The 22,599-nt window shown below is 40.4% G+C and overlaps 1 protein-coding gene and 1 long non-coding RNA gene across 2 annotated transcripts; one reads left to right on the forward strand and one right to left on the reverse strand.

The window, feature by feature from the left end:
• The first annotated feature begins 6,124 nt into the window (after positions 1 to 6,124).
• Positions 6,125 to 11,656, forward strand: cahz (carbonic anhydrase). The gene is made up of 7 exons (XM_035528653.1): positions 6,125 to 6,632; positions 7,060 to 7,257; positions 8,827 to 8,945; positions 9,443 to 9,535; positions 9,649 to 9,711; positions 9,807 to 9,962; positions 11,394 to 11,656. Exons 1-7 carry the CDS (start codon positions 6,599 to 6,601, stop codon positions 11,511 to 11,513), a joined length of 783 nt encoding a protein of 260 aa, XP_035384546.1. The 5' UTR covers positions 6,125 to 6,598; the 3' UTR covers positions 11,514 to 11,656.
• Positions 11,657 to 20,492: 8,836 nt separating this feature from the next.
• LOC118241758 lies at positions 20,493 to 21,086 on the reverse strand. Its single transcript, XR_004776347.1, has 3 exons — positions 21,070 to 21,086; positions 20,881 to 20,986; positions 20,493 to 20,539 (listed from the first exon to the last, which is right to left on the reverse strand). It is a non-coding gene; the product is annotated as an uncharacterized LOC118241758 (long non-coding RNA).
• Between the last annotated feature and the right edge of the window lie 1,513 nt (positions 21,087 to 22,599).

A 22,599-nucleotide genomic window follows, 5' to 3' on the forward strand; every position in this document is an offset into this window, starting at 1 on the left:
TATGGTCACTGTAATCATACTTTCCCTTAAAAATGAGCTTGGGTAGACACCAATTAGACCACAACATCAGGTGTTAAAGAGGCTCAGAGGGCAGCATAATGGGTAATCGGCGGGCAATGACGCAGCCGGCCGAATCTGCAGAGCACCCACCCCCAGACACCACCCGATGCCACCATCTGTACAGCATCCACCCCACACCACCTCACCACAGTCTAATCACACAGTTGAATGAGGAGCAAATGAAAGTTCTCCCATTCTCCACTGCCATTACTGCAGCACACAGAGGCTTGGATGGAGAATGGGTGGGATGCACAAGGATTTTTCTCCTTTTCACAGATCTAGATTTGTAGTGCGGTCGCCCATGATTAGCCATAATAAGAAATGGAAAGAAGCACCAGAGTTTGTTGCTTCAATCATTGGGAATCGGCATTACCTTTTTTTAAGGAGGTGGCTGGGATCTCAGAAGCTAGACAATTCTTACAGTGAGACTGTACTGGGTTTTACAGCTGTGCTGATATTAGACAACAAATAAAATAAATAATACACTACATGTCAAAGGTTTTGGGTCACGCAGAAAATGTAACATTTTCCCTGACAACTCAAACTTTTTATTATTAAACGAGTTGCAAGGTGAACAGAAAACATTGATAATCTTAGAAATAAACAATATTTGATTGAAATAATAATTTTATCATTAAAACTTTGATTTCGTCAAAGAATCTGACGTTGGTATCAGTTATGGCCCTGCAGAGTTTTGCCATTCTGTAACTCTGTTGATGTTGTTGTGTATACAAATTAGTATATTGCCATGAGGTTCTAAACAGAGGTCACAAAACTGTGTGCATACCATTTACTGAATTCATGGTGTAACCATATGATCCAAATAATCCAATGATCCAAATCAGCATATTCATGACAGTAAAGCCATATTCTTGTCAGTCCTCTTGCTCACAATAGGTTGCAAGTGTTCTCAGCATGTATCCGTAAAGCACAGAAAAAAACTAAAGTATAAAAATATTCTTTAATTTAAAAATCTCCATCCTCTGTAGAGCTCTCAAGAGGCTAAGCAAGAACTGTATTTTGGTTTTGTGTGCGCAACGTTCTAAATGGTGAATATGAATTAGTTTGACGTGGCAACAAGAAACTACATAGAGATGAAGCAGCACTGTGCCCACTGTGCAAGCACTGAAGGCTAGTGAGCAGTGCACTGATTAAATGTACTGACTTTAAGTGTGATTTTCGACACAGGCGCAATACAATACACAATCGAGTTTGATTTATTAAATTCATTGTAATAAATAACTAAACATTTTAGGTTTCTGAAAAGTGGTTCACAAACAGGTGCAAAGATAGCACTTATAAGAAATGACCCTCATCATCATGCTGGAATAACCACATGAACCAACAGCAATCTGTGAAGTCTCTGTGTTTCACCATCCAGTGTCCAACACTTTTGCCAAATGTTTTTGTCAAAAAAAGAGGTCAACTTGTATCAAGATCAAGATATTGTTAATGCTTATAATTTATTTGAAATATTTTAAAATACTGATATCTGGTTTTGAGTACAGCATGATCTTCTAATCTATAGTTAAAATTCACATCCCATAACGTAGAAGTAACTATATAAGTGCTTTTTAATGACTCAGTGCTGAACAAATCAGAATTATACAGGCCCATAATGAGGAACTATCCTCCAAGTGGTGCTCAGCTCTTGTGTGATTTGGTGAAATAAAGCAAAACTATTTTATTCATTCAAGTACTCAACATACAAAAAAATGAATGCACAAGTAAATTACATTGTGTGCGCAACTTGCGATTACAGGATCTCTATTTAGTATTTAGTTGGCACTGTAAACTAATTTGTACGCACAATGAACACAATTTAATACATCATGCACATGAAGAAAAAAAGATTCCTATTGTGGCCTTTTCAGGACTCTGTTCAAGCTACTCGCACAACAGCTCAACAGGATTCACTGTAAAACCTGATGTTGGTCTTTACTATACCAATGCAATAATCGGTAATCTCATCAAAACTTGGAAATCAAAGTTGCTTTCACGACTTTGGCTGCAAATGTAAACTGTCTGTTAGTTTTAAGTTATAATTACAAGATTCTGTTTCAAGTTCAGAGTTTGATATTAGCTATACTTGTAATTTGATCTGTTACATTTGAGTAAACATTCAGATATTCCATGACCTTCCACATGCTATTTATGTTCTTTATGGACTCATTTATGTATTGCATAATACGTATTTGAGTTCATACAACACATAATTGCAGTCTTCAGGACATGTTTAGGTGTAAAAGAATTCGAATGGGCATGAGCGTGTGATCAAGCTATATAAAGCTATTGTCAGCATACTGATTAATAAACAAATTCATATATTTGAAATATTGTGTTGTTTAGTTACATAAAATAGAATATTCAACGAATAAAACCTCAATAAATCCATCAGTCAAGTATAATCAACTTCATAAATGAAATCAACTAGTCTTAAATTATCAATTTGAATAACGTCAACTTGTGATTAATTCTCATGTTCCGCATTATTATTTTCTAAGTGTAGTGACCCCAACCATGAACCTCAGCTATGTGAGTTATGAGGCTCAATTTTTGAGGCAACACGTTGCCTCAGTTCTTTTGGAGTAAATTGAGCGTTTTCGGCTGTTGTAGGATAAAATTGGCTCCGGTCTAGTGCCGTCCAGAGGGTGAGACATGGCGCTGCAAAATTGCAGAGTGGCCTCTTTGTTCATGATCCCTTTTACTCACCACTTCACCCCATCAGGCTTGGCGGATGGCATCGCTCACTCCTCCAGCATCTGTACATCTTTTCTGCGTCTCAATTTGTTTTCCATGTGATCCAAATCCCTCAAACTTAGATTTGTCTCTCCGTAAAACTTTCCCCTAATATTTCTCCGTCTAGTGTCTGTGTTCTTTTGCCCATCTCAATCTTTTCCTTTTATTATCCAGTCTCAGATATGATTTATCTGTTAATATTGAGAATGGTGATTTTTCTGTCAATGGTGTTTTGCATGTAGCACTTTAATGTAAACTAGTGTTTTGATGACTAATGTTTTGCATGTAGCATATAACGAAGCTGCTGTTTCAGGACCTGTATGGCTTCTGTTTCTCAAACTCTCAGTCTTGGATGTTCTTTTCCTCTTCCATAGTTGTGCACTGGGGCCTCCCACTTCTCTTTCTAGCATTCTAGAGCCAGTTTGCCCACTTCTGCAAAAGTGGTAATACATACCACCTTATCAGTATTTTGGCAGTTTCTTATACTGAATAGCCCTCATTTCTTAGAACAGGAATAGTTTGTAAGGTTTCAGAAGAATTTTCTTTAATCTGCATTATGTTCGCTGTGCTAACATAAGTGTAAAAGTGTTTTCTCATGAACAATTAGCCTGTTCACTAAACTCAGATTAACAAGCACAATGTGCTACTAGAAACAAGACGGATGGAAGCTGAAAGCTGAGTTGGAAGCTGGGCCTCTGTAAGCCAGTGTGGATATTCCATTGAAAAATTTAATATTCCACACATTTCTGGACAAACTGTTAATCATACACAATATTATCAATATTTCTGGTCAATTTAATGCTCATTCTTTTAATGTTCATTAATCAGTTTAATGTTATTTTCTTTTTGCCCAGTTGTAAATTCACTTAAATACCTCGTCTGTTGTCTGTGTTATGCTCATTGGCACATTTAATAAGTTTATGCAACAAGGGTAAATGTGGAAATTGTTCATTTGTTTCCCTTCCTTTCGTAAACAGTGTTCAGCATGTGCACATTTAATACTGCGTTAACCAAATTTATAGGTACTTTACTAGACTGTTTACGTTTTTGGATGTATTTCACCAGAAACAAACATCTTAGATTTTTGCTTTCCAATATCAGTTTGTTAAGGAGTTTTAGCTGAGACAATTGTTTTTTCTTTTAATTAAATGTCAAGGAATCTTTCATTTTCTTAAAAGTGAATAAACTGACAAAGTTCTTCCATAGGTTATTGTTTATGTCCACTGCAACTTTTCACTTCCGACGGCAGCCCCCAGAATAATGGTTTTGTTCTGCCACCTAGTGGCTCAAAATATAATTTACTTAGAACATATATTATTAACTCACTTATTTTATAAATATAGGAAAAACAAGAAAGAGACAGGGCATTAATAGGGTAAATGATTCTATAAAAAGAAATTGACATCAATTGACTGAGAATGATCTTTTCCTTTCCCCAAGCTGGACTACCTAGCCACCTTGACTTGCATAACCTGAACCTGCACTTCCTGCTCTCCTCTTTCAGGAACATAGATGACTACCTGGCCACCCAGACTCACCTGACTTATTACTTAATTGCTTTTGTACATTTTCTATCCAGTATGATCCACTGTCACCAAGTGGAGGATTTGTTACCTTTTGAGTCTGGTTCTCCCAAGGTTTCTTCCTTCAACCAAGGTTGTTTTTTCTTTGCTACAGTTGCCTCTGGCTTGCTCTTTAGGGGCCTTTACACTTTGTTCTTGTAAAGATGCTTTGAAATAAAAAGAAAGTCTAGGTACTGTATTGAGTTCCACAGAATAAATCCCTGCTCCAGTGAAGTTCATTCACTCAAAACTGCACTTTAGTCGACCCCGCCTTCTTACTAATTCAAATAAAGTCAAATAAGTACGAAATATGAAAAAAGGGTATGTGTATTAGCATATGTGTATTAGCTGCCTGAGAAAACCTATTTGAAGAACTGACCGGAGTCCTGCCTGTGTTTAACCTCCTGTCAGTCACTTCATGAGACGCTCCTCAACGTCCCATTACTCCACCACCACCTCCGTCAGTTTTGGCGGCATCTGTTAAGTGCACAGGGTCGCCATTTGAGCAATGGGGCAAAAAAAAACAAAAAACAAAAAATAACCCACGCTGTACAAACAAACAAACAAACAAAATAAAACAAAACAAAAACAAAGACAAAAAACGTGTTAAAGGAAGAGTTGTTAACACTGGAGTGCTTTCTCAATTGAAATGCGAAAAGCAAGAAATTAGCGACGTTCCTCCTGGACAAGACTGGATAGCTGGATAGGTTAGTTATGTAAACGCAATCTGTATACGTTTAACTGTTTGACTGAAAGACTTTATATATCGAATAGAGTAGATAAATCTTTACCACCGAGAGAGCTATGTAAAGCAATGTTTTGGTTGAACCAGCTCCTATCTTCCTATCTAATGATTAACAGTCTCCCTAGCAGCTAACGATGCTAACAAGCTAATACAGGTAGTGACTGATAAACTCATAGGATATCATTAAAATAAATATTGTAATATATTGCATAGTGTATACCACAATATCATACATTTATCATCTATATTGAAATAACTAAGCATTATTAATAAACACCCTGCATTGTCTCTCGAACGTGAAGTCATGACAACTTAAGCTGTGTTCGTGGACGGGGTGGAAAAGGCGGATCCAAAGAGTAAACAAATCGTTCCTATTTGTTACTTTACTGCCATTTGTATTGTTTAAAATTATATAGGTTAAATAAATGCGTTATCAAAAATGTTTACCTAAAACCCTTTTTCCCCCAATCACAGTTACGTTGGCATTTTCATTTGTGATTTATTTGGCTGGGCGTTTTTTCATGAGTTAGCCAAACGAGGGCAGCAAATTATTTTATATGGGAGTATAATACATTTTGTGCACAACTAGTTCATTACACGAGACTCTCTCTCTCTCTCTCTCTCTCTCTCTCTCTCTCTCTCTCTCTCTCTCTCTATATATATATATATATATATATATATATATATATATATATATATATATATATATATATATATAGCTGTATAAGATAAACAATCAACACGTCAACACCGCGCAAATGAATATTATCACTCCAACACGAAACACATAAGCAGTTTAATCTCTCCTGTTGCATTTTAGTACGCTGTCGTAACGCTCGTAACTATCCTACAAGTCTACTGGTCCCTTTAAATGTGCGCCGGGCAGGGTGTCGGTTACGGGAGGACGGGAGTATGTGTCAGAATACGGATTACAGAATGTTCACAGGCACCATAGGCATAACGCCTCCTTCTTTCTGTCCCAGTGCAGTCCGATTTCTCTCAGTGTGTGAGACATCGCAATAACGTATTGGCGCTCGGAGGGAAATGGCATGACGGTGGGATCAGACTCCAGGCATTCATGCAGAAAAATCTAGCCCGAAAACTGGCAAATGCGCTGGCACGGTAGTGTTCGTCTATCGGAATGCAGACTAACTTCCATAGCCTTCTCCACAAAGCACCTTAGATGTCGCCGGAGCGAGCATCGCAATGGTTTTGGGACGAGACAGTATGGAGAAGTGCATCGGGAGGGGGACGTGCACCGATTCTTTACACAGACTCCAATTAAGTCCTCCTGGGGTGTCTGACGTGCCCTGAGCTTATGTTGCCAAGCCCACTGATTTGAGATAAGGCTTTTGCGCCAGTCGATGGGACGCTTATATAAAGGCTGCCATTTGACAGGACGCCCTGGCAGTCACCGGCTTGTCTTCAGCATCTACAGTGTGAGGTAGACAATACACGAACTTCAGTTTCCCGAAAAGTCTTAACAGGAACCATGTCACACGACTGGGGATATGGAGATGATAATGGTAAACCTATTTCTTCTGCTAATCCATAAACTATCACACTGATCATAAACTAGACCGGTTGTGTTTTATTTTCGATTTTTTCTTATTGCTTTCATATTGCATTTATTTCACTCCCGTCCAATAGGTTTTTTTTAAACATTTTTTTTTACTGCCAATAAAGTGATCTTTCTTGTTACATTTGTACAAGTAGCAGTTCCTATAGAAAGTACTTATTAAAGAAATGTATATGTTGGTCAATTGTAAAAAACAATTGCTTAACAGTGCAGATGAATATCAAGTTTTTTTTGGAAGAATATGAAATCTTTCTCAAGCACAATCACTTATAGCTACAATTACATATAATGATTTCTTCCCCACAAGTGCATGGTGGCAAAAAAATTTGTTGATTGCAAATTTTATTTGAATTGAATTTTATTTAATTTTACAGGGCCAGCTCACTGGGGCGAGATGTACCCAGTTGCTAATGGAACCCGACAGTCTCCTATTGAGATTATACCAAGCCAAGCACAATATGATCCCACTCTCAAACATCTTAAACTGAAGTACGAGCCCTCCACTGCTACTGAAATTATCAACAATGGCCATTCCTTCCAAGTGGGTTTTGCTGACGATACCAACAAATCAAGTGAGTGCATTTATCACTTGGTCACCCTGTAGGTTTTCAGATGGCTCCTTGTTAATATGTATGCAAACATAAATTGTCTGAGCATCAGTGACAATGATGAGAGACAAATGAGAGATTGTATTCATTCTTGTGGCAAAAAGGGTTCTTGCACACAGGTTGCCACAACCAATAACACATGGGCACAGTGAACAAGTCACCCAGGAGCTCGCAGCGAGAATATGGCACTCAAAGGAAAAGTAATGATTTAGTCTCAAATACACCTCCTTTCAACTGTCGGAGAAGAGTCATGAGTGATGATTGTAATGGCCATGTTTTTACCTGCTCCACTACATTATCTCAATGAAACAATACACAGGATAGATGATGCCATAGGTTGGTTATGGGCATTAGGTCATTAGGTTTTGCTACAAAATGAAGTGATACAGGTAGAGTGCTTATGACCTTTTGGTACTGGTATTTTTTCAGTATATATTTTATTTATTTTTTCATTTTCAAAAATAAACTGCCATTTCTTTAAATACATCCTCATTGCTGTTTTGTGACTCTTTTTTAAAAATCTTTTTGAAAGTTATTAGCTGCAGAGGACTTTGCTTGGATGATATTCCACTAGCAGATGTGCCCCCTGCTAGCCAAAACAACATGCTTTGTTTTCAGTCCTGCTTCGTAAACACGCTTTGTGGAGTCTGATTTCAGTCGGCTCACTCTAATTTCCTTCTACCACTTCTGAAATAAGAGCGTCCAATAAGAGCGCTCCGTTTCCCATGGCTAGAGCCATCAGCCGCTCCACTATGCTTTATGTACACTTCAGTCCTAATGTATTCTATTATGGGCAGTAGAATGGAGTCAGATCCCCCCTGCCCGCTTGGACTGACAAGGAGAGTTTTTTTCAGCAGGATTTTTAAGTCGAAGGAGAACAAACATACATTCTACACTTGTGCGCTAAAGGAAAAATGCTAGCGATAAAGGGGAGGCAAGAGGAAGCAGTTAGCGTCCCGAAAATGTAATCTTTGGACGTCATTACTTCCATCTCAATACTCTGGCTGTGTGCGCAGATGTTCAGTATAGGGTCACCGCATGGAAACAGTGATACTGAAGAATGAGAAACACTTGCCATTTTCAGTGAAACTCAAGATGAATATTATACTGACTTTGCCTATGGACAAATAATTATTGGACAAATAATTATTATATAAATCTTTATGGCATGCTTTTGCTGTTCACATTCAGAGTTTTTGATCATAGGGGCTGTAATTATTTCTTTTTTTTCTTGTGACTTTAAAAGAATATCCCATCCAGAATGCTACTGTGACTGAAAAAAAAGTAAACAAAGGGACCAGTTAGCATTATGAAAATGACATTATCCACAATAGTTTCCACTAGTTTTCATCAATCGCCTGGTTTGAAATCATTCTTGAACTATTTCTTTAATACTCTGCATACGAGCACATAGCAGAGTGCAAAGACTGCATTTTTTAGCAGATTATTGACACGATGCATCATTTGTTTATACTGTATAATGCAGTTGCTTGACTAACTGGTGTTTGTGTGTGTGTGCGTGTGTGTGTGTAGCTCTCAGTGGAGGGCCTGTCACTGGCACGTACAGGCTGAAGCAGTTCCACTTCCACTGGGGGAGCAGAGATGACCATGGATCTGAGCACACCATCGGGGGCATCCCGTTCCCCTGCGAGGTAGAGTCCGGCACTCCCTGGTGACACTTCAGACAGACTCTCTGTCATCTCCGTTCCTGTCTGGAGTGTGTTTGTGCTTCATGCTAAACTAAAAGACACTGCGTGGGGAGACGCTACCATAAAACTGCAGTAGTTGGTGTTCAACTGGATTACAGTTCTAGTTGTTCAGAATACACCATGCTCTAAAAGGCTCCCAGAAACAGATCAGACTGGCGTATAAGGTGGTCTCACAGCTGCACATGAGGAATCTGTGCACATAAAATAACAGTAGAAACACTGATGCATAAATGGCAACTGAAATGCCTCGTCTTCCCTATCTCCTTCTTCTCTGTATTATGCCTCAGTCTTGTAGTGCAGGCAGCGTTGAATCTGCCCATAAACCCTGATAATGTGACCTTGTTGGCTAATAGAGACTCCCATGGTCTTGTGTCATGCCTGTCTGTTCAGTGCATGCTGTGATGCCATGGTTTGGTTTAAATGCTTCCTTTCGTCTCCAGCTTCACCTGGTGCACTGGAACACCAAGTACCCGAGTTTTAGCGAGGCCTCAGACAAGCCCGACGGGCTGGCTGTTGTTGGCGTTTTCCTCAAGGTTATGCCAAACTTCACTCCTTAAATTCACTCCATGGGATGTATGGAATCAGTTTCATTCAATGTGTCAAATTTGTTCAATGTGTCAATCTTTTTTCTTTTTGACCCCTTTAGCTTGGTAGTGCCAATCCAAGTCTGCAGAAAGTGCTAGATAAACTCAGTGCCATCCAGTCAAAGGTGAGAGGGTCTTTTGCCTCAGAATTTTTATTTACTTAATTATCTGTCCATTCATTCATAAAAGTAACATTTGATCCCCCCCCCCCCCATTCCAGGGCAAGCAAGCCGAATTTACAAACTTTGACCCAAAAACCCTGCTGCCACATCATCTGCACTACTGGACTTATGAAGGCTCTCTAACCACACCCCCTCTGTGTGAAAGTGTCACCTGGATCGTGCTGAAGGATGCAGTCAGTGTCAGCCATGCCCAGGTATGCTGTTCCATCATCAAATGAGGATTTGCCATATGTGGAAATGCCCAGTGCACGGCTAGCAGAAAAGGTGACCCGTTACTGTAAACCCATCGGCTCACAATCCTAACTGTCCTATTCTAGCCATCATACTTTGGAATATTTAAGAACGGACCGGTGAGGAGGTAATATAGTTTGATGACATTTTTTTCCCCCCAGCTACACAGCTAGTAGAATAATACCTGCTGTATAAATCTGTGCAGTAAAGCCAGGCTTCTATGATGGAAGTCAAATAATGGTTATAAGTGTTGTAAGTATAAGCATCGTAGCAGCTGTGTAGTGCACATGCTGTCTCACTCATTTTCAGGATTTGTGCTCTAGATGAAGCATGAACTGTTCAGTAACATGAAACTGATTAGTTAAAAGTTATTCAGTATGAACTTATTTATTTACCTACTCCGGACACGTGGCATGTGTCCTTACTGCAATTAGCAGACGTGAGTGCTTGAAAAAACAGGGAGGACATATTTAAGTTTACCTCCTGTTTAGACAGATTACATTATCTCGATGCTCCTCGATGCCAAAGGGGTGGGAGTGCAGTAGTGTTTGCTAGGGTGTGGTATCTCCCACCCGTTGTTTGGAAGAGGGTGAAGGATGTTTTCCTCATTCAAGTACCAAACTCTAGACAATCCTGCTCTGTCATGTCATAATTATCTGGATATCTCACATGCCTTTTGTCACAGACACTCCCCCACCCACGCCAACGCGAATAAACACCACCCAGCCAGCAACACTGGTTTGACAGCAACGTTCCTACTTGCTGCCAAAGTACTAGGATGTTCCTAAGCCTTTTTAAGGGTTTGGTTCACATTTATGGTGACTGCTGTTTAAAAAGAAGCACAAGTGACCAGTCTGATAATTCTGCAAGTTGAAATAATTCAGTGATTCAGTGTGGTCTGCTGCTCCGTGAGCTGCCGTTTTTGACACGGCAAGGTCTAAATCCTAACTGTGTTCCCGCCATGGCTGAGAGAAATCATGGTGGTGCACTTGGCGCTGGCAGAGGAAGTGAGCGTTGCTCGGGGCAAGCGTCCTCTGCATTTAGTTCAAGACGAGGGAAATAGTTGCAGACCACAGGACACAGTGCGTGGCAGAGGACTCAGAAAGGTGGTGGAAGGTTAGCTAAAAACGTGGGGGGACTAGAACCCTGGCACTGAAACAAAAGGAACTAACACTACATAATTTTCTTTGAGTGTATTGATATTCAAACAAATGTGCCAGCATTGTATTGCATGTAGACAACAGCTGTTATTGGACACTCAGCCTTAAAATGATCTGAGAAGGACACACAGCCCAGCGTAATGCGTAGTCCGCCTCTGCATTTCCTCCAAAAAACAGTGAAATAGAAATGAATGAACTCTCTAATTCACTCTGTCTCTTTCTCCTTGCCCCTAGATGACTATATTCCGTAGTTTGCTGTTCTCCACAGAAGAAGAGGCTCCTAAACATATGCAGGACAACTTCAGGCCCCCCCAGCCTCTCAAAGGACGCGTAGTCCGTTGCAACTTCAAGTAAACTGCAGTGGCCAGCTCCATGACCACGTCTCAACTGTACTAGTCCTCTAGTCACAGTGCTCCTTCTGCTGACAGCAACACAGTCGATATGATTGTTTATATTATTTTATTTTACTTGAAAATAAACACTTGATTTGCAAGCTTCTTTAAATGTCTACTTTCACAGTGCCTGCAACATATTAAATTACATGTGCTATATCTAACAGCTATTACCTTTAGAACAAGTGAACACAATGAGACAAAGTGCTGAAAGGACATATTGCACAGTAGACATGCATTTGGAAATGTACAGATCTACATGTCCATCATGAATAAACCAAGTGCATTAAAGTACTTCTATTCCAGTTAATCGTTTAATTGCAGGCACAACACAATACACAGCACTTCATATTATTCCACAACCCCCAGCTATGTTATTGTGCCATTTTAGCTGTGCAAACCCACCTCCTTCTGGTTGAGAGAAAAATACTTTGTTATTATGTATATTGGATTTTGTTTAGGGTTTTTTTCCCCATAGAAATCATGGTTATTCCAGGTGTACTACGGCATGAGATGAAGTGTGTGTGAGAGATAGTGGCACTTAGGTATAAAGTGTGTTGTCAGAGTGTCATCTGAAAGGCTGAGCAGAAGCCCAGTATGTGCCAATGAAGCCCTTGTTGATGTTGTATAGCTCCCTCCCGTTCTGAGGAGCGGGAAAATGGTGCAATGCCAAAAAGACACTTCAGCATGTGTTAGTAATATTTGAAATAGAAATGTTTGACTATAAAATCCTCCACTATGTACTATTATATTTAATCTCGAAGAGTAATATGAATAATGTCATTAGGCTAATGTTTGACATTTGATGAATGAACATTTATGAACAATAAATGAGTATATTTTAAGATTATCAGTGACTGATGTTGATTTTGTCTGAAAGCCAAGCGGTGCTGGACGCGGTGAGCTGTGATGCTGGGATACAATGATGACGGTTCATAAACGTCGCCATTTGGACTTGAGAGCCCCAGGATACAACAATCTGGGCTTTATCTCTTAAAGGCACAGCCTGGAGTAGTTTCAAATGTTTCCTTCAGTCATTCAGGTCTCGGGTTACTGGGTTGTTCCTGCTGCATGACCTGAAGGGTTTGCTGTTACACACACTGCAGCCTCCCAGACCCAGGCATTCAGGTTTTAAGTACAAGGCTGTCTCAGTTTGTCATGTGTCCCCGCACATATAATATATGTTACATCTACTAATTCATTTTATCTTTTATATATATTTGTGAATTATATATATATATATATATATATATATATATATATATATATATATATATATATATATATATATATAATGTCATGGGACCCAGAGCACAACATGCAAATCGAAGAGGGTAATTAATTATTTTATTTATTTTTTGTTGTTTCTTGTTTACAATGGACACCACCACAAAAGCAGTTGTAAACATAGGTTTGGCTCCATTACCCATGTACTGAATAACACTGAAATGTTGCAATGCTGCATGCGCCTCTAACGCACAAATTCACGCTAGACACGTTAGCTTTGTTTTTTCCAACTGTGAGGACACAGTCAATCCATTACCCACTCACTAGTACAAGAGAGGTTGTGAAAGATGCTTTATTTGTATGTTGGCACACTGTTGGAGATGTGGACAATTCTGGACGCCAGTCTTGTTCCCGATACCGCCTTGAGACATGGCTGATGGCTCTTTGTGGGTATCATGCTTACGTAATCTGCATGTGATTGTGTGTTAGCGCACTAGTTCTCTCTCCTCACATTGTCCCTTCCGGACTAACATTCTCAGTGAGCACGTGTCTGGGTGCTATAAAAGACGTGACACCACACCCTGTTTCCCAGAAAAAAAAAACTGATTTCTAGGCACATTTCTGGAGGCCATGTGCTTGCCCAGAGATCTGTCTGTAGTCTTTCATCCATACCTTAAAGAACCAAGCTGAAAAAAAGACCGTAATTACAGTCTACCTACAGTTTGGTCTTTTGCAATGAGTCTAAATCTATCCGTCTGATTGGTGCAGTCTGGTCACAGTTGAAGCATTCCGAAGTTTGGGTAATTACAGGAAGGGTCCACACGGACATGGAAAGGAGGGGGAGAGATGATGACTAGAGATGGATCTGGACAGAACGGTGGGGGGGGCATAGGCGAGCATACGCATCATGCTAAAATTGTGGGAAGGTTGTAGACTCCTGTTTTATCCTCTGTAAATTAATAATTCCCCTTCTTGGTTTACACTAGTAGCTTTTAGACAAATCAAGCAATTCCTTCTGATCTACAAAATTCAGCTTTATTACTTTATACAGATTAAAGTGGAAAGGGAGAATTTCATTGATTTGACTGTGCAAAGGCACTGAACAATGGATGAATCAGTGCTAGCCCTTTCAAGGCTTGTTAGCTCCATGACCAAGAACTCAGACAAGGGCAGCAGCCTTTGTCTAACACAAGTACACCTGAAAGAAAGTTTGTGAACACTTCAGGATGATGTGGGTAGCTGTAGGAAAGGCACCTAAAATGCAATCTGGTTTTCATCTTAAGATGAATGAATTGTTTAATGAAAGTAAGAACAATTTATAGCACTGAATCTTTAGTGATCAAATGTTTGAAATTATTAAGGCTGTTGATAAAAATGCATATAAACACTATGGATAATGACTTCTTGAAAAGTGTTCGAATCAGACATTTGGGTGCAGGTTTGACCTTCTCTGATAAAAAAAAAAAAACATGCAATTTTGTTTATCTCCTGATCAGAACCAAATTTAGTTTAAGTGCAAGATAGCCCAATCACATTGTTCTCACAGCTTTATATCTCATTTTGCTAGCTAATCGCCAATCCAGGCCAACATGCTTGCTGGGCATCATCAGTGGGTTTACGTACATATATGGAATGCGGTGTCATCACTCTGGCTGACAGCTCCTTTGCACTGCCGAGGAGCTCTCTGGAATAAAAGCTCACACAACAACACTACTGTACCTGGAAAACCAGATCAGTTTCATTTCAGTGCTCTTGAATGGCTGTAGGAGTTGCTGGAGGATTTGAGTTTAAAAAGCCCGGCTAATACCATAATCACACTGTTGGTACACTGCCAAGTCCGAAGAGTGGATTAGCGCCTAAACAACTGGAAAACGACAGCAAGTCACTTGCAAAATTGGAATTCTTATGGTTACTTAAATGTGTATGCATAAGTTGAAGTGTCTTAAAATAGGTAGGGCACCCCACCCTCCCTGCCAGCAAAACCGAGCTGCAGCAACACAGGGTTGCTCTTTGGCAGTATTCATAAGGCTGAGGGGTGTAATGCACTCTGATCCCTTGATCAACAAGATTACACGGCGGCATTAGCTTTTGTGACACTTGATGTGTTAAAAGACTCGAGCCAAAATCCTGATTGTTACAATAAGTAAAACACAACCATTATGCTGGAATGCTTGTTTTGGGGAGAGGGATGTTAAGCCTCTGTCTTGGATTTGGAACAGTGCCGCTCTCCTATGAGCTTGGCTCTAGACTCTAGGATTTCCAGTGCAGAGTCAGTAACATTAAGCCTAATTATTTTAGGCCTAAAGATTTGTCAGCCAAACAATGTCAACATAGCAGTGAATGATTATATGGTGGTAAAAGGTGGCATGGTCTCCTGTTAACTAGGACTAAAAATCTACAAATTCATTGCTGGCTTTTGGCTTCTAAATGTTGGGTTTAATCACACCTTTAACCTGTGCCTGGGAAAACCTATTGTGCATACAGCCGGTGATAATGTTTACCCGATGGTGATTGTTACACAGGAGCTAGTGTAGGCTTGTGTGAACGGGAGAACTGGGTGAGCCAGCATCAGGAGGCGGAGCCAGGGAACCTTAGTTTCAAGGCTGGGGGAGAAAGATAAGGAATGGAGACTGGCTGATAAGAAGTGGGAGGGTGGCATGGAGTATGCACTTATGCAACAGTACGTCTACAAATGCACAACAGAATGTATTTGTGTCACAATACAGTTTGTGTTACAATGCGCACAATGGTTAAAGACCAGGAAGGCCCACAGTGTAAGAGCTGATCTTGTATAAACATCAAGGCCAAATCCATTTTCTAATATATTTAATTAGGATTAGTTTAATTGTACATCCGGTGAAATGGTTACAGCGTTCATGCTAAGTGAAAAATCATACCAGTTCTATATGTTAATGCTCATAAATAACCTCACCCACTCTCCCACCCCATTAGCTGGGAAAAAAAATTACCTGCGAGCTCATTGGCTGCAGAGAAAAGGCTGTAGAAAGTGTATAAAGCCTGTTGCTCGTTGCCTATCTGAAAATATATATTCCATTCAAAAGGGCTTGCTGCACCAGGAGTTGTAGGACACCTCTAACAGTTCCCACCTCTGAGAGAATATTCTGTTGTGGTTTTTGCTGTTTACTTAATTATTTGTATGAAATTCTGGAGTTTTTCATGATTTCAGAATTTGGTTATTAACGATTGTAGAGGTTACTAGATACAATAATTGCGCCATAAAAAGAATGATCAGTCTTGTGACATTCCAGGTGTCACGCCACATTTGTTAATCAGCTGAAGATCCACCATTCGCACCTCATGATCACTCTCACATTCACAGCAGTTTATTTAATTCCCTGCACCTGGTCCTCATCTTACTTCCCTATTTAAGTTCCACAGGTGCCTCTCTGTGCTGCATTGTGTTTGAGCTGCATGGTTGACTGCCAAAGTTTGTCTGTGCCATGTTTGTACTGCTGGTGCTGTGTTACTTTCTTTGCTTTTCATTTAAAACCCCTTTTTTGTGTTTTGTTCACTCCATCTTGTTCTGTGTCTACATGTTACAACAGGGTTAAACCCACTGAGTTATTGATCAGTAAAGACTGAGACTTGCACTGCCACTTTCAAAAGCTGATCCACTCAGCTATATGGTACAGCTTTGAAAAACAAAGTTGTTCACAGACACATTAGAACATACAAGCCTGAACCAAAATGCTTGGACTCCCCAAATTGTATACCTTATGTGGTGTACACACACACTTCCCAAATTGAATACCTTTAATATCTTTTCATATTTTTCATAAAACCACTAACCCATATAATAATAATAATTATTATTGTGTGTACATACAAAATGAATAAGATCTATAAATGCCCTGGCACCCAATGTCCCTCTTTTATCATGGTGGCCCAGACCTTGCTGCCCAGACTTGATAAATTGACTTGGGGTGTGCCTTTCCTAACTAACAAACCTGTCAGTATTTGTTATCATTTCCACTAAAACTTGCTGTCAGCCTAGGGCTCCCACAGTCCCCACGTGTCATTTTTGCCATAAATTCATCTGGCTAACGTCTGACAGCATTTCTGACATTTTTCAACATGTGGCAACATGATGTGTGACTCTTATGTGTGCTACCTGCAGCTCACATTGCCTGCACTTCAAACGCATGTTGCAGGTCGAGTCAGTTGAGGCAACAGCCCGAGCGCACAGTGTCTCAGTGTGATCGTTTGTTTGCTACGCGTGTTGCTTCCTTTCAGGGTTTTGGAGTTCTGGTTAGGATCATTAGGCCTCATGTTTTCACTCATATTACAGGAATCAACGCATGTTCAATTAACGTGCTACTCTCAGAGTGCTTGCGCATTAGTTAGTCTGCTGTCATTCGACAGGCTGGCCTTTGCGGGAATTTGACGTTTAGTAAGTCAAGCGTGAAATAAACAAGTTCTTTTCAGGCATACAGCATAAGAAAGGTAAGACCTTAGCTTCATGGTAAAGAGACATGCAAGAAAGCACTTTTTTCCACCTTGACCTTGGCCAACTGTTGGTCAGTCGCATACGCTCATTGCTAACATGCCCTGTGATCTATTGGACATTCTATGGTTCACTTAGACTGGTATAAAGCTAACTCTGCACTGTTGCTAACACAAAATGGCACATTCATCTTTCACCCTTCACCTATGGCCAGAAATTCCAGATTACATTAAACCACACTGCAGAGAAAGCCAACGAGAACTCCAAATGAACTAGATGACTAGAAACCCTTGCAGGGCCACTGACAGTCCTAAGAACATCAAAAGCATTCTCTACATCTTATTAAAAACAGACAAGCAGTGTTGGATGTTCTCAAATGTTGACTTCCTGTAACTGCTCATCATTAACCAAATGTAATTATTTTTTATTTCCTTTAAATGACATCACAACATGACATTAAGCCTTACTGTTAATTACATTACATTACATTTACGAGAAAGGCGCCATAGTCCAACATGCAGAAATGTCGAAGGTCGGTGTTTACTTAAATAGGGCAAACACAGCTATGTTATTCTTGCGTTAGCTTGGAGCTCCAGTAGATGTTCAGAAGCACCCAGTGTGCGTGCGAATGATTTAATACGTTTTGTCAAAAGACGTGCGTCAGCACCTTCTCAGATATCCAGCTCAGTGGGAGGTGGAGCGGGTTATCACATAAATCACATCAGTCAGGTCAAGTGAGCCGAACAGCAGAGGTACATCGAGCCATGTTATTGTGTTATTGATGAACGTGACCAACAAGGTTCTGTTCTAGTGGTATGCTGAAACACTCTGATGCCCTTTACCTTACCTCAAGATAGCTAGGCTCTAAGCTAGGAAGCCATGAGATTGATTTCACCTGAAAGGTACTGCCACCTTTGCACCGGCAGTGTGTGTGTGTGTGTGTGTGTGTGTGTGCGAGAGAGAGAGTCTATGTTGGGAGGAGTATTATTTTTTTAATTTTGCCAGGCAACAGCTTGTACACTTTCAACAAACGTCATACATGCAGCATGTTCTTTATCTTTATCTTTATCTTGCTCTCTCACACACACACACACACACACACACACACACACACACACGCATGCACGCACACACACACACACACACACACACACACACACATTTGCAAAAGGAGGGTTGTCACATTAAACATGAAAGCACAAATAGAATAGTCATTTAAACTCCTGTAACTGACCTCCATATGCCTGAATAACATTTTTCCTTTTAGTAGAACAAGCCTAACATTCTCTAGCAGCCTGTATGTTGTGACCTTGGCTCACAGCACATAGGTTAGTCACTCGTCATTAAACCTGCTATTGACTGACCTGAAGCCAAGATATTACTGGGTGACTCGTCCCTGATTAAACATACTATTAAATTGATTTTCCTCCCTTGGAAAAGCATAATGGTTCAATTCAAAGCAGCTTTCAGCAATGCTGAAAAAAGCACCAAATCCTGGGGTGAGTGGAAGATAATAGTATTAAACATGACAAGCAGAAATACTCCTGGAAAAAAGGCAATATACAGGTATGGTAAATTGCTCAGTAAATCATTTTAAAAATCAGTACTTCTCATTTCCAAGGCATCAGCCAATGAAAGATTTACAGGGAGCTTATCAATTAAGCTTGTAGCTTAGTCACAATATCAATTTAAAACACCAGCTCACAGCACATTGCGGGGAATTGCACTGAGATACAGTGCTCAAGTTGGATAAAAACAGATTTACAACCAAAGTTCAGGTTCAGTGCAGCTCATTGCCACCTTAAGGCCTGGCTTCCTGGACTTGCCTACGGGAAATTCCCGTGGAAAATACTCTTAAGTATAGGTTTAAGCTTATTGTGCGTCTTGGAAACAGATCCTGAATGATCTTGCTGGCTGATATATCCAGCTCTTGCTATCAGCCAGATCCTGACGGCTGGTGCAGCAGAGCTGGAGTGTGTTTATGGCAGCAGGGTGAAGAGAGGGTGCGAAGATGACCCCTGCGAGCATTTGGCCACACTGCGAGAGGCTTGTCAGGAGCACTGAGTCGATTAGCGTAGCGAGGGAGAGGCCTCAGCATGACAGTTACTGCAGCCCTCTTCAAACGGAGAGTGTGGGGGGAACTGAGAGTGCCCGCATGCGTGCTGAGGGAGAGTAGCCCTCATTAAAGTCCCTCTCTCTCTTTCTGTGTGTATGTGTGTGTGTGTGTGTGTGTGTGTGTGTGTGTGTGTGTGTGTGTGTTTGTTTGTGTCTTTGTAAACAGATAAAAGCTGCATTGATAGTGTGTGTCATTACAAAGCTCTAACAAAGCACAGGCTCAGGGATGTCGAGAGAGGGAGTGAAAGAGACTTCGCAGAGTAATGCTACAGCATCTCTCTCTCACTCTCTCTCAGTCTCACTCTGAAACACAGACACACGCACATAATAATATTGTGTCACAATGTAATATAATACATATGTTCTTTCATTATCACTTTTGTGTGGTTTTATGTTATTTATATGAGAGAAAGGATGGCATTTTAGAATATAAAAAGAAAATGTTTAAATAACAAGTGAGAACCTTGGAAAGAGTGTTAGAAATGTCAGAAGTTTGAAAAACACATCCAATAATATTACCTGATTTATAGTAAGTAAGTCTATGCTTAACATCACTTATGTAACATGGTATCCCCTACACTAACACACACACACACACACACACACACACACACACACGCACTCTGTTCATCATCATCATCCTCGTTCCTTTTCATCTTCTCCCTCTCTTTTGTGAAGGCTAACTGGAAACGGTAGCTATAGCAACTGTAGTCTCATGCCTGGTCATGAAATGGAAATGACAGTGCACTGCTATGCAGAAGGGTAGGATGATTAGGACCATCTTTCGACAGCCCCGAAAGATTAGAAACGTGGCCCTGTGTTTCCTCTTTATTTTCATAATCGCTTCCAGCACCGGTGCACATCTTCAGGCTATAGAATATTCATCTGTCAGCAAGTCAGCATACAAATGATATCACTCCACACTTCCATGACTTATCTATCGACTAAACACATTTCATATCAGCATGTAGAATGAAAACTGCAGTATATCATTAAATCACATAATGCAATGAATAATACATAATCATTATATATGCTGTGCATGATTTAAATGTCTCACGCCTCTGCTCTTGCCATAAAGTTCTTTTTAATAAACTCTAGCAGTTTTCATTGTAAGGTGGTAGCGGTGTTTCCTCAAAGCCTGTGTTAAGCCATGCCTCCATCCCGGGTGGGCCCTGCAGCTTGAGATCAAAAAACAAAACAAAACAATAAAGGAGAAGTTTCAGTACATGAAGTTGAATTGAGCTTTAAATTAAAAAATAGGAATTGTGTGACAGCTTTGAGATGAACTGGGAGTGCACACACACACACACACACACACACACACACACACACACACACACACACACACACACACTCATGTACACAGAGTGTGTTAGCACCATTCAAAGAACAGACCACCACTGGATTTGTAAACCACTCCTGAATGAAAATGAGAGGCAGGAGGTGGCTCGTGGTGGCCGTCTCGCGGCACCCCTGCTTTATACAGCTTGCCTCTTTTAACACTTCATGCTGACGGTACCGAATCGGGTGTGTTGGACCATGAGATGCACAGGAAGGCGGCTGTAGCCCAAACAGCAGGTCCTGGGCTGGTTAACACATGTTAACAGGTGGTGAAACGGCTTTGCCTGAAAAACAAAAAAAAGGCAGCAAGTTCACAGAGCTGACCACCTCCTGCCACCCGCGCCCTCCCCATGGTTGCAGAACTCACCTCCACATGCATAAGCCCTGGCCTTTGCACAGCTGACCCTTCTAGCATGATTGTCATGCCAACCAGCTGAACATTATGCAAGCCCTGATGTGACATCGAGCTCCAGGTGCCATGGCTGCCTTCCACGTCCCTTCTTTACTCTCCCTGAACCAGAGACACGCTACATATGAGCTGGATCTTTTCTGTCCCAACACAAGCAGTCCATTACGATCGATCTCAATGTCCCATTTTCTATGTTGCATCCAAAAATCTATGTTGGATTGTCACAATCGCCACTCCCTGGTGTCACAGTTCCCATGGCAACTCCGGCCTTGCATCTGTTTGTTTACTTCCTGCTTTTTTCCATGTGCCTTTTTGTTTTTGTTCTGTTAATTCTGCACTTTGTTTAGTTCTCTAATATATATATATATATATATATATATATATATATATATATATATATATATATATATATGTATGTATATATATATATATATATATATGTGTGTGTGTGTGTGTGTGTGTGTGTGTGTGTGTGTGTGTGTGTGTGTGTGTGTGTGTGTGTGTGTATTTATTTTATTTAAAAGTATATTTTACATCAATGTATAACACATAGTATCCATGTCACAAACTGCTCCTCTTTTCACTGGCCACGTGATTTGGCCCGCCGCATGCAGTGGGAAATCACTGTAATGGTTTTGTTTGTAGCCATGCCCCAGATGTCTGCGCACACCTGCAGATGGTTTAGTGTATATTGTCTGTGTGTATTTAAACCGACATTGGTGTGCGCTGTGTTGTCAGTCAACCTAAAGGTACGTGTATCGTTGCTAGTTAGTGTTTGTGTTTCACGATGTTTCATGTACTACGTTTACACCATTTATGTGAGTGCCCTTGTCTTCTGTTTCACAATAAACATCTATTACCGTTGAGGGAGTCTGAACGTCCTGCTCCTTGCCCTGCGGCTCTCGGGCCGTCACAATCCATGTACACCAAGGTCCAAGATTCACCCAATTTAGTTCACCTGTGTGAAAATATGACTGAATAAGTCTGAATAAAAGTGATAAAAGTGATACGAGTGATAAAAAGTAAACATTTTATGGCCCGTTGAAAGACATGAAAAAGTCACCTGATTTATAAAGGGCACTTTGTTCTAATTAGATACAATAAATAAAGTCCGACCAAGGGCGTTATTTATCCTAGCCATTGCATGCACCAAAGATCATGTCCCTGAAACAAGAAATGAAGGTTATGGTAGTGGAAGGCTCCATAATTTTACAAGAGTACATTTGGCTTCTGTAAAAGCAGTTGATAAGGTCATTCTGTTGTAGTTTTCTAGGGATGTGATAGTAATCCAATAAAAGGAAGGTCACTAAATTCTACTGCAGATTAGGATTGGGTTTACTAGGGAGAGTATCCTGACCAGAGGCCTAGAATGAGCTCACGGTGGTCATTCTTGATCCAGGTGCATAGAGAGTGCACTCACAGGACAGGATGAGGATTAGGAAGACTATACAGATACAGGAGAAGATCTTATTTCTTCATGATCTTCCA

This window comes from Electrophorus electricus, chromosome 7, assembly GCF_013358815.1.
Source record: "Electrophorus electricus isolate fEleEle1 chromosome 7, fEleEle1.pri, whole genome shotgun sequence".
In the NCBI taxonomy this organism is placed as follows: Eukaryota; Metazoa; Chordata; class Actinopteri; order Gymnotiformes; family Gymnotidae; genus Electrophorus; species Electrophorus electricus.